Genomic DNA, 12,597 nt, shown 5'->3' on the forward strand with positions numbered 1-12,597 from the left:
TACTGGACTAACACCCTCCTAACATCTAAGGTGTGAAGCTTATATTCCTCAGAATCCCTAGGATTAGGATAGAAGGAAGGGAGAGTGATTACTTGCGTCCTATGGAACTTGGAGGCTACCTTTGGAAGATAGGCCGGGTCTGGTCTTAAGATTACTCTATCCATACATACTTGAGTGAATGGATGGTTAACGGATAGTGCGTGTAAGTCACTGACTCTACGAGCTGATGTCAGGGCCACCAATAGCGCAGTCTTTAAAGTTAAGATTTTTTCTGAAACCTTCTCTAAGGGCTCGAAGGGAGGTTTGGTTAATGCTTCCAGAACTAAATTAAGGTCCCAAGGAGGCATTCTTGGAACAGGAATAGGTCTGGATCTATGACAGACTTTTATAAATCTAATGATCCATCTATTTGCTGCCAAGTCGTAATTATACAGTGCCCCCAGAGCCGATACCTGTACCTTAAGAGTACTGGTGGCTAGTCCCATGTTTAACCCCTTCTGGAGGAATTCTAGTATGGCCTCAATAGGAACCCTCCCTTTGGCAGACTGACCCGAGGTAGACAAGAACTTAGCCCAGGTTCTACCATAGATTCTAGTTGTTATCGGCTTTCTACTTGCTAGAAGGGTAGTAACAAGATCCGGAGAAAACCCCCTTTGCGTCAATAGCGACCTCTCAAAATCCAAGCCGTCAAATGCAGGCCCGCTCTTTGGGGATGACAGACTGGGCCCTGCCTGAGGAGATCCGGGATGTCCGGAAGAACCCATGGATCTGCTTGGGACATTCTCTTTATCCAAGTGAACCATGGTCTCTTGGGCCAGAACGGGGCGATCAATATAACCCTCGCCCGTTCCTCTCGGATCTTCCTCAGGATAGTAGGGATCAGTACTAAAGGGGGAAAGGCATAAGCTAGAGTGAAATCCCACTGAATCTGCAGCGCGTCCACCGCAAACGCCCCCTCTTTTGGATTCAGGGAGCAAAAGGTTTCGGTCTTCCGATTGTGTCTGTTTGCAAACAGATCTATCTGGGGCTGTCCCCACCGATCCACAATCTGCTGAAAAACGGCTGGATTCAACTCCCACTCTCCTTGTTTCAAGATGTGACGACTCAAGAAATCGGCCTTTATGTTCTCTTCCCCTTTTATATGCAGTGCCGAGAGCGTAACCAGCCGACTCTCGGCAAACCTGAAGATCTGATCCGCTATTAACATAAGAGGGAGAGACCTGGTACCCCCCAGATGATTGATGTAGGCATCTGTTGTCTGACATTATCCTGATGTGAGGACCCTGAAGAACAGAACTGAATTCTTTTAGCGCGTTTCTGGCTGCCAACAGCCCTTTCATGTTGGAAGAGAGGCTTGTCTCGCTGTCCGACCAGAGGCCTTGTACAGAACGATCTCTTAGGTGAGCTCCCCAACCTTCCGCACTTGCGTCTGTTGTAATTGTATCCGACACCTGGAAGGTCCGAGGAACCCCCAAAGATAGGTTGACCGGAGATGTCCACCAGTCCAGGGAGTTGATCACAACATCTGGAAGAGATATTTTCCCATTCAGGCGACCTTTGAGCCGCCTGTCCGCTGCCAGAATCTCCTGTTGAAGACATCTGGAATGGTGCTGGGCCCACTGAACCGCCGGGATGCAAGACGTCATTGTACCCAACAGAGACATTGCACTCCTCAGGGTCATGGTCGGATTGCTGACAACCTGAGATGTTAGGGATCTGATCTTCAGTTTCTTTTCCTCTGGCAGAAGACAGGTTTGGTTTTCCGAGTCCAGAATGAGACCCAGGAAAGACTGAACCCTCTTTGGTTCCAGCCTTGACTTCTCCAGATTTAACAGCCAACCTAGGCGTCTTAGACTGGCCATGACGTCCGCCAGGGCTAGAGCACAGAGTTGACTTGATCTGCCCACTACTAAGAAGTCGTCCAGATAAGGGATGACTAAAATATCTCTTTCCCTCAAGTGCGCTGTGACCTCCAGAATGATTTTTGTGAAGACTCTCGGCGCCATGGAAATGCCAAAGGGAAGAGCTGCGAACTGAAAATGCCTTACGTGCCTGCCGAATTGTACAGCTACTCTTAGAAACTGTTGATCTGGCAAAATCGGGACGTGGTAGTAGGCGTCCTTCAGATCGAGGACGCACATAAAACAGTCCGGAAATAACATCTTTATGGCCGATTTTATTGTTTCCATCTTGAAAGGCCTGTAGATTAAATAGTCGTTCAGTCTCTTTAAGTTCGCAATGGTCCTGAAGGAGCCGTCCGGCTTCTTCATTAGGAAGAGAGTCGAACAGAATCCTCTTCCTTGCTCGGGTGCAGGTGTTTCCACCAGAACTCCTTTCATGAGCAGTGAGAGAACTTCCTGCTGTAAGGCTATCTGTTCCGCTAAACCTCTGGGGGCTGATATTTTGACAGTGTTCTTGGGCCTGCTCTTGAACTCTAGTGTGAGCCCCCTCCTGATTATCCCTAAGATCCAAGAATTGGATGAAATTTTCTTCCAGGCAGGCAGGAAGTGGGACAATCTTCCTCCCACCTGGGGGGGAACTGTCACTTAGGGGCTTTCTTATTCTCGGAGGAGGGACCCCCAAATATGAAGCCTCTGCTATACGGCTTTCGGTCTTTCCAGCTACCTTGGTCTCTGGGAGCTTTACTGCGGCTGTATTTTCTCTTCCGAAAGGAACTGTTAAATCGGGAACCAGACACCGTGGGAAATCCATGTTTTTTGTCTGCGGCTTTATCTAGGATGTCATCGAGACCTTTGCCGAACAAGAAGTCCCCCTCACAAGGGATTGAGCACAGTTTAGACTTTGACTGCACATCTCCTGGCCAGCTCTTGAGCCATAGCGCCCTACGGGCTGCATTAGAGAGGTCTGCAGACCGGGCAGCCAGCCTAACTGAATCTGCCGATGCATCTGCCAGGAATGCAGCCGCTCCCTGCACAAGAGGAAGGTCTGATAGAATTTTCTCCCTGGACACATTCCCCCTGATCTGGTCTTCCAATTGTTGAAGCCAGATCATCATAGATCTAGCAGTGCAGGTCGCTGCTACCGCCGGTTTAAGGGCCCCTACTGACGACTCCCAGGTTTGCTTAAGGAAGGACTCCGCTTTTTTATCCAGCGGGTCTTTTAAGGCTCCTAAATCCTCAAAGGGCAGAGTGGATTTTTTTGAAGATTTTGAAATGGCCACGTCAATCTTAGGGGTTTTGTCCCATTTAGCCGCATCCTCATCCTCAAAGGGGTACCTCCGCTTGGAGGATGACGGCAGCTGACCCTTCCTCTCCGGTTTCTTCCATTCCCTTTCCATCAGAGATTTAATCCTGTCATTGACCGGGAATGAGCGTCTCCTCCTTTGGTCTAAGCCCCCGAACATAACATCCTGGACTGTTCTGGGCACTTTGGTATCGGTAATACCCATAGTCCCTCTGACGGCTTTAACTAGTCTCTCAGTATTATCAACCGAAAAACAAGGTCTGCCCCCCCCATCATCATCCGAAGACTCCGATGACGATGAGGAGTGATTAGAGGAGGAAGGCAGTTCTCTCGTAAAACGGGACTCCACTGATTCCTCTGATTCTGAAGAAACTAGTTTTCGCTTCTTCTTTTTGAGTGAGGTTAAGCCTCTTAAAGACTCTCTGACCTCTGTCTGGATTAGATCCTTTAATTCTAAAGAAAACCTGGGGGACTCCTCTGCAATGGTTTTCTGAATACAGTCTGAGCATAGGTTTTTGGCATAGGAGGTGGGAAGACCGATTTTGCATAAAGCACACTCCCTGTTTTTATTTTTAGCACTACACTTCTTCGCCTCCTGCCCCAAGAAATAAAAGGAGAAGAAGGAGGAAAAGAGAGAGAGAGAGAAGAGCACATTATTCAAGGTGAGACTTTCACGAAGATCACTCACCACACTGCCGTTCAGACTAGGGTACCGGAGGCGGTGGTTGCCGTTCACATGAGGGCTCCCATCTGGCGGAGGTGGACTGACGAAGTCTTTTCTGACCAGTCTTGCCGGAACTCGTACGCCCCTCACTGCTGTGACTTTGTCGATGGGAAGATTCCCGTTCCATTTGTTTGAGCTGCTTGCGCTGCTTTGATGGCTGTGGCTGCTGCTGTACTTCCTGTGGCGGTGACAGCTGCTGCCCAGGTGACTGCGGTTCCTCATTCATCATGGCGGGGATGCAGACACCGCCATCCTGATTGCTCCCCATCCTTAAAAGCAGTAGGGCTCCACCTCCTTTAGGCTCCTCCCCTTCCGGCAGCGTGCTCATCTCTCTTTTTCTTTTTAAATTTTAGCCAGCTGGCGCGCTACCCGCAGATCCACCTGCCTCTGCGCGTGCGCAGCCCAGCGGCACCCGGCGCGCTTGCAGCGGGATGACAGCTTCCCACCCGCGCATGCGCAGACCCGGTTTCCGGCGCACTCCGTGATAGGGCGCGTCAGCAGCCCGGACTTCCGGCGCGCTCCGTCACAGGGTGCGACGCGACCCCCACGTGCGCAGCCCGGAAGACCTGCCGGCCGGCGCGCTCAGTTCATCTTTGCGAGGCGCAGACCCGGCCGCAGGCCCCGGCGCACGCGGGGAGGCATCCAAAAGAAAACAGCACCTCCTCCCCACACGCAGACCCGGGCAGCAGCCAGACGGGCTGGGAACAGGGACCATCTGCTGCTTCCACGGCCTCCAGGCCGCACCGTCCATAATCCAGGTACGTGAGGGTACCACCTGGTGAGGCTCCCATCAGGGACAGGAACCAAAAAACTGATGCGGAGGAGAGGTACCGCCTGCTTCTGGAGACATGCACCCGTAAATTAGGCGGGCTCTCATCGCTACAGAAATGCCAAAATTTGGACGCTAACTGCGGTTTAGGTACACTGTGGGGCTCAAAAGGGAGGTGGCCATTTGTATTTGAGAGCACACAATTTGCTGAATTTCTTTTTGGAGGGCAAGGGCCATTTCGCTTTTCCAGAGCCTTTGTGCTACTAGTAACGTGGAAACTCCTATATTTCCGCTAGATGACAGACCTGAGTGGGGACTTGCTTTTTTTGTGGATTGAGCCGAAGCTTTTATTGTAATCCAAAATGTTATGTAAAATGTTCTCATTTATCCTGTGCTCTATGCTGAGCACTGATATCAGGGTTTCCATTGAAATCTGAGTGACGTAATTCAGATGAAACCCCTGAGGAACTCATTCACTATGAGGCAGCAGAGTTACTCTGGACTCACTCTGACTTCTGTTCAGCGTTGTCCTTTTTTTCAGAGGTTCACAAAACTGGGGCCAACGGCACTTTTATGCACACCTAATAAAAAGAGGACACAGCGGGATCATAGGTCAGACGACGTCCACGGTGCCTCCATCGGCCTCATTACAGGGAATCTTCCGCCGTGGGTTCCGTCTGAATCATGTTTTTCAGAGATTTACACAGAAACCCTGGTGTAAGTGCTCAGGGTAGAGCACAAGATAAATGTGAGCCAAGCCTGACTGCGATCTTTGGGAAGCAGAATGAACAAATCAGCAGCAGGTGAAGAATTGGTTTTATTTATTTTTTTTACACTGTTGCTCGTGTGGTATAAGTGATTAGACTACTTTATTCTTCAGGTCGGTGCGATTACAGCAATACCAGATTTATATCGGGTTTTTACGTTTGGATGCTGCCACACACTAAAAAAACACTTTTTTTTGCAAAGACTAGTTTTGTGCATCGCCATATTTTGAGAGCTATAATTTTTTCATATTTTGGCTGACAGTCATGTAAGGGATTGTTTTTTGCGGGACAAGTTGATGTTTTTATCAGTACCATTTTTGGCCACGTGACATTTTTTGATCGCTTTCTATTCCGATTTTTGTGAGGCGGAATAAACAAAAAACAATTTAGGAATTATTTTTTGGGGGTATTTTTTATGCCGTTCTGCGTGTGGCAAAATTGATAAGGCAGCTTTATTCTTCGGGTCAGTACGTTTACAGCGATACTACACTTATATCTTTTTTGTGTTTTGGCGCTTTTTTGCACAAACAATTTCATAGAAAAAATGTTTTTTTGCATTGCTTTATTCTGAGAGCTATAACTTATTTTTTGGCTGATGGAGCTGTTTGGTGGCTTGCTTTTTGACAAGATGATGTTTTCAGCGGTACCATTTTTATTTACATTCATCTTTTTGATCGCGTTTTATTCCACTTTATGTTCGGCAGTTTAAGGATTAAGTATCGTTTTTTATTTTTTACAGTGTTCACTAAAGGGTTTAATTAGTGGGACAGTTTTATAGGTCAGGTCATTCCGGACACGGCATACCAAATATGTGTACTTTTAGTGTTTTTTTTTTTTTTTACATAATATTTATGGGTACTAATATTATATATATATATATATATATATATATATATATATATATATATATATATTTTCTTATTTTGCGATTTTTAAAAAATATTTTTACAACTTTTTTTTTTTTCACTTTATTACTTAGTACCACTATAGGACTTTCACTTTCTGCAGGCTGATTGCTACTATAAAGCAGTGCAGGATCACTGCTATGCCTTATAGCGGTCAGTGCGGCAGACTCAAGATAGTTAGATCATGCACAGTGCATGATCTAACTACCTTGCTAGTGCCCCGACATCCGGGGGTCATGACGACAATGGGTCACCATGGCAACGATTATGTCACGGGGTCTCAGATTCAAGTGCAAGCTGCTCCTGGCACTGAGAGCTGGGTGTCAGCTGTGAGAATCAGCTGACACCCAGTGGCAATTACACACGCACAGCCTCTGTGCAGGCGCGATCGCCGAGACGTATCCATATGTACCTGGTCATTAAGGCCCAGGCCACAGGGACGTATGGATACGTCTCACATCAGAAAGGGGTTAATGAGCATCGTTAAACACTTGTTTCACAATTATCTTGCCATGTAAACACGCATGCAAAATGCTCCTTCATCGGGTGAAAAGATTTTTTGCGCAGCATAAAAGTTCTTGACGGTGCAGTCTTGTGTAAACAGGACTTGTGCTGCTGAGAACTATGGCAGTCTCTGTGCTCAGAGGGATCTAGTAGAGAGTACAGTGCGCATTGTTTGCTTTGGTCTGCCTGTATAAACATAAAAGGTTTACCAATCGGCGATCGTATCATACCATTGGTCGGTGTGTGTGCGCTATTAGTTTAGAACATGGGACAGCACAGATAGAAAATATACTCATCTGAACTGGGCCCAACACTTTACATAAGGACTCTGCAGCAAATTTCATCTTTTGCATTACAAAATGTACTGCAAATTTGCAGCATAAAAGGTACTAAATTGGTTTAAATATTTGCAGTATGCCCTCCCATCTGGGCTTTTCCTAACCCCAGTCACACATACTAGGCTGCTTTCAGATGGCTATAAGGACCACAACGCCGGGACTGACCATGGGTCTTATAATGCTCTTAGTTTATTTAAGAAGACCTGCAGTTATTTCAGGCATTGTGGCCCGTAATCGGACTGTAAAATGCGGCAGTCTGAACCTGGTCTTGCGTTTTGCTGAGGACTGTGTGAATAATCAGAACCAAAAATTCACAACATCCGAATATGGCCAATGTTTATCATTCTGAAAATTTGTATTACACCTATAAAAAAATATATATATACTATTCCATGGCAAAATATCAAGATGATTGTTCAAGGCCAAGTTCCCACAATGCGCTTTTTTTTTTTGCATTTTTTGACACTGCATGTTTTTGCTGTGTCAAAAATGCAGTCTTCGGCTGCGTGCCCACAATCTGTAATCGCAGTATTTTGGACGCTGAGTCCAAAGTGCTGCTATAGCCTGATCGTGGAAACACAGCCTTACAGTTCCAACAAAGTGGATAAGATTTTTAGAAATCTTATTGCAACTGTGTATTTTAACGCTGCACAAGCTCACCCATGGTGCTTGTTTCTAATCCGCAGCATGTCAATCTCTTGCGGGTACGCTGAGTTTTCTGTGCAGATTTTCCCCATAGACTTGCATTAGATGCGGAAAACCTGCAGCAAGGAAACGCATCAAAAATGCATGTAATCTGCACCTAAGTAGATCAACATTTTGTCAAAGGAAAAAAACAGGAAGTATTAAAAACAAAAGCAGCTTTATGTAAAGCATGACAACAATCAGACAAAAAATGCAGTCAAAAATGTGATAAAAAAGCAATGAAAAAATAATAGGTGCAGAAATTCTGCAACATCAAATACGCACCAAAAGCTCATCCTGGGAACGCAGCCTTATATGGGAAAATTGAATGGTCAAACAGGTAACCCATTATTTACTCAAAGTAGAAACTTCTGTAGACAACTTTTCATTATCAGTTGAAAAATGGAGGAGCAATGAATATCTGGTTATTGGGAGTTGTCCATGGCATTGTATAAAACAACAAGCATGACTTTCATAGAAACCTCACAAACATAAGAGACTGCTGTGACACGCTTGTGACTGTGGGAGATTACTTCCTGCACACGGCAGACATCCTGTCACCCACACTCACATGTCATCAAAGTAGCTGAATAAAATGAGAAATGTCTAATGACCCATTTATACAGGCCGATCTCAGGTCAAAGCAAGGGTTGACCCACTATATTCGGAGCTGGCTTACTGGCACACTTACACAGGCCTACAAGCAATGAGAGGGACAGAATGATCGTTACAGGGATATTTCTATCAATTTTTAATAAAGTGTGCCAATACAGGTATTTCACAAATCCTCACAGTTTAGCAGTGATTACCCTGTAGTAATGATGAACCCCCTCGACTAGATTTACCCTCTGTTGCCATTGTAACCTTCCTTCCGTAGCGCTAATGGTCTAATGGCTTGGGTTGATCATACTCCATATGTAGGCATCCTTTCTATTGCTGCACGGCCCCTCACAACAGAGCTCCTTCAGTGATTCATGGACCCACGCATAGGTCCTCTCTGCCCCTGAACCAGTCGGTGACTCGGTTTTGTTCAAGATTATTATACTTGTTTATTTTTCATATGTATACCCTTTTACCATGTAAAGCACCACGGAATAAATTGCGCTATAATGATAATAGGTTGTGGTAAGCCGGCAGGACTTCAGAGAAACTCTCGCCGGCAGCTAGTACAACCATACTGACGGGGCCATAGACTATAATGGTGCCGGCAGACAGCAAGTCTATAGTAGGCGTACATGCCTGGAAATGATTCACGGCAGAGCTCATGTTCACTCTGCCAGCACCATTATAGTCTACAGCCCCCATCGGCACATACATCCGAATCCCGTTTTGTGGGGGGTTCGGACGTTTACCCTGACACAGCCACCAAGCGTCTAACTAAACGCACGTGAAAGCATCCTAAAAGGCCCCCCCATTCAGCTCTGTGCAGCTGGAAGCACAAACGCACAAGTAAGACCCCCAATGTTGGGCTTAGTATATATACAAAAGTTATGCCAATACTATGCTTTTTTTTTTTTTTTAAGAAGGTTATGATCAATCTGTCCGCATACAATACATGTTATTGGCAGCACATCACCCGTTTCCATGCAGCAATGTGTTTCTGCTATTTTCCACTTGAGCTGGCAGAAAAATCAAATCACTGGACAAGCAAGAATGGGCAGATAACAGAACAAGCGTTTCCTACCAACAATCAATTATTATCCAACTTGACAAGTTCCCTTTAAGACTCATTTAGACAAGATGATAACACTATTAGCCTGCAGAAAGAGGGTTAATCTAAAAGTTAATAACATTAGGAAGGTGTCCAGCGCCTTACTGAAAGTGCCACACAGCGGGAAAAGGACGCCAGCATAGCTATAGTCACTGCTCAGTGCACAGCAGCTGTAAGCACGCCCCTCTACTGTGACTGACAGCTCGCTGTGTGAGCACCGACTGTAGCCATGCAGGCAGGCCTTTATGACTGAAAGCTGTCAGTTCCTGGGAACTGCTATAGCTGTGCAGACATGAGCAACAAGCACTTGCGCTCATCACTACCAAGGATCAGTGTGGCTCTGGCAAATTCCGAACTTTCGATCCAGGAAAGAAACCTTTAAACAAGTATGACTAGCTAGAATGGCTCATGGTCAGTATAGACTAAGGCCGTGTTTTCACAGGACAATTTTTTTGTGCAGTGGTGGTAAAAAAACAAAAAATGAGAATCCAGCTTAAGGTGTGTGGCAGTGTCAGGATAATGTTCGCCTGTTTGTGGGTATGGCAATCTTCGGCTGCCGCAGGCTGACTCCGTGCCCTTCTGGCTCGCAGGCTGCCGCACACTGACCCCGCGCCCTTCTGGCTCGCAGGCTGCCCACGCTGACCCCGCGCCCTTCTGGCTCGCAGGCTGCCCACGCTGACCCCGCGCCCTTCTGGCTCGCAGGCTGCCCACGCTGACCCCGTGCCCTTCTGGCTCGCAGGCTGCCCACGTGCCCTTCTAGCTCGTAGGCTGCCCACGCTGACCCCGTGCCCTTCTAGCTCGCAGGCTGCCCACGCTGACCCCGTGCCCCTTCTAGCTCGCAGGCTGCCCACGCTGACCCCGTGCCCCTTCTAGCTCGCAGGCTGCCCACGCTGACCCCGTGCCCTTCTAGCTCGCAGGCTGCCCAAGCTGACCCCGTGCCCTTCTAGCTCACAGGCTGCCCAAGCTGACCCCGTGCCCTTCTAGCTCGCAGGCTGCCCAAGCTGACCCCGTGCCCTTCTAGCTCGCAGGCTGCCCACGCTGACCCCGTGCCCTTCTAGCTCGCAGGCTGCCCACGCTGACCCCGTGCCCTTCTAGCTCGCAGGCTGCCCACGCTGACCCCGTGCCCTTCTAGCTCGCAGGCTGCCCACGCTGATTCCTTCTCATCCTTTAGGGATTCGAAGCAGTACTCTGGCGCTGAGGATGAAACCACTGCCGCAATAAGAGGGGGGTGTTCGGTCAGAAGGTATATATATTTATGGGGAATGCTGCGGCTTTGCTCCCTGGACCCCAGCACTGCCCGGCAGCCTGCACGTTGCTGTGAGTGTGCAGCGGACACCAGAGAACACGCTGCCCTGCCCGACCGGATACGCCGTGTGGTGAGGCCAGAGGCCGGGGGCGGAGCCAGGAGGCGCAGTAACTTCCGCGCAGCTGGAGGAGCCTCTGAGGGGGAAGGGGAGACTATCATAACGAACAAAGATGGCTCCGGCTGGGGCTGTCGCCTGAGCGGTGGGAGAGGAGGCGGGGTGTGGAGGAGGACGCGCTGCTCACATACATGGCGGCGGCAGCAGTGCGGAGGGGGATGGGAGGCTGCGGCCGCCGCTGGCTCTTTGTCCGGCCGCCACCTCGCTGCTCTCAGCCCATAGCCGTCGGTTCACGTTGTTGCCGGGGCCGCGGCGAGGGAGTGCGGACATACGGGCGAGTGTACCCGGGCACCCAGTGCGCGCAGCCGGGGCCCTGCCAGGCCCGTCCTACCCCGTGCATGGCACAGAGGCGGCCGCACTGGCCAGCACCGGCCCGGCCCAGAGCCGCTCGTCACACGTGGTCCTGCCGCCTGGCTGCGCTCACCTCTGCCGTGCGTGTGCTGCGGATCCCAGAGCCCGTTCTCGGTGCTGCTGCCTCCTCCTCCGGCGTCTTCTCTTCCTCTCCGAGAGGCGGGCGGTAATAGAGGGAAAAAAAACTGTCGGTGCTTTCCTGTCCGGTTACGTTAAGGTCACATGACCGGCAGCGGGGGGCAGTCGTGCAGAGAGGCTTGTACAGCTCTCCCGCCGGGAGTATGAGGCGAGGCCCCCCTCCCCCTCTCTGTGTGTAATGTCTCGTTTCCTCTGGCGAGGGAGGCAGCCCACAGCACGGCCCCGCCACCGCCGCCATGTCGGTCTCCTCCCGCCGAGCCTCATGTTTCAGGCCTCTGCAGAGAGCAGTGCATGCGGCAGCCGCCTGTCTGTATTGGCCTGTGACAGGGCTTCATGGCTGAACGTGGCCAACCACAACCAGGGTCACGTCAAAAAAATAATTGTGGAATAATAAAGACAACCAATACGATAATGGCAGAAGAGCCGGAGTGTACAGCCCCCAGCTGTGCGCACATCGGCCCGCACGTGTGCTGCGTACCCTCACCTCTGCTGGGAAACTGCAGCGTGCACTGTGGGGGAATGAACGCCAGTGATATGCGTGGGGTGGAATAAACACCAGTGATTGCGTGTGGGGTGGAATAAGCACCAGTGATATGTGTGGGGTGGAATAAACACCAGTGATTGCGTGTGGGGTGGAATAAACTCCAGTGTTTGCGTGTGGGGTGGAATAAGCACCAGTGATAGGTGTGGGGTGGAATGAACTCCAGTGATTGCGTGTGGGGTGGAATAAACACCAGTGATATGTGTGGGGTGGAATAAGCACCAGTGATTGCGTGTGGGGTGGAATAAACACCAGTGATATGTGTGGGGTGGAATAAGCACCAGTGATTGCGTATGGGGTGGAATAAACTCCAGTGATTGCGTGTGGGGTGGAATAAACTCCAGTGAAATGTGTACGGTGGAATAAGAACCTGTGATAAGTGTGGGGTGGAATATGCTCCAGTGATATCTGTGGGGTGGAATAAGCACCAGTGATATGTGTGGGGTGGAATGAACTCCAGTGATTGCGTGTGGGGTGGAATAAGCACCAGTGATATGTGTGGGGTGGAATGAACTCCAGTGATTGCGTGTGGGGTGGAAT

At 49.2% G+C, this 12,597-nt stretch overlaps 2 protein-coding genes across 3 annotated transcripts in view; both read right to left on the bottom strand.

Moving 5' to 3' along the window:
- ZBTB2 (zinc finger and BTB domain containing 2) overlaps positions 1-12,032 on the bottom strand; it is a 35,632-nt gene extending 23,600 nt beyond the window's left edge. For both annotated transcript variants that reach the window (XM_073672706.1, XM_073672705.1), the window contains exon 1: positions 11,452-12,032. The gene's annotated coding sequence lies outside the window, so the exon portion shown is untranslated. The remainder of the gene's footprint in view (positions 1-11,451) is intronic.
- LOC141257764 (uncharacterized) lies at positions 2,543-4,256 on the bottom strand. Its single transcript, XM_073672704.1, has 2 exons — positions 3,918-4,256; positions 2,543-3,799 (listed from the first exon to the last, which is right to left on the bottom strand). Exons 1-2 carry the CDS (start codon positions 4,254-4,256, stop codon positions 2,543-2,545), a joined length of 1,596 nt encoding a protein of 531 aa, XP_073528805.1.
- Positions 12,033-12,597: the final 565 nt, after the last annotated feature.

This window comes from Phyllobates terribilis, unplaced genomic scaffold (assembly GCF_046119375.1).
Source record: "Phyllobates terribilis strain yellow unplaced genomic scaffold, ASM4611937v1 Scaffold_3__8_contigs__length_932513732, whole genome shotgun sequence".
Lineage (NCBI taxonomy): Eukaryota > Metazoa > Chordata > Amphibia > Anura > Dendrobatidae > Phyllobates > Phyllobates terribilis.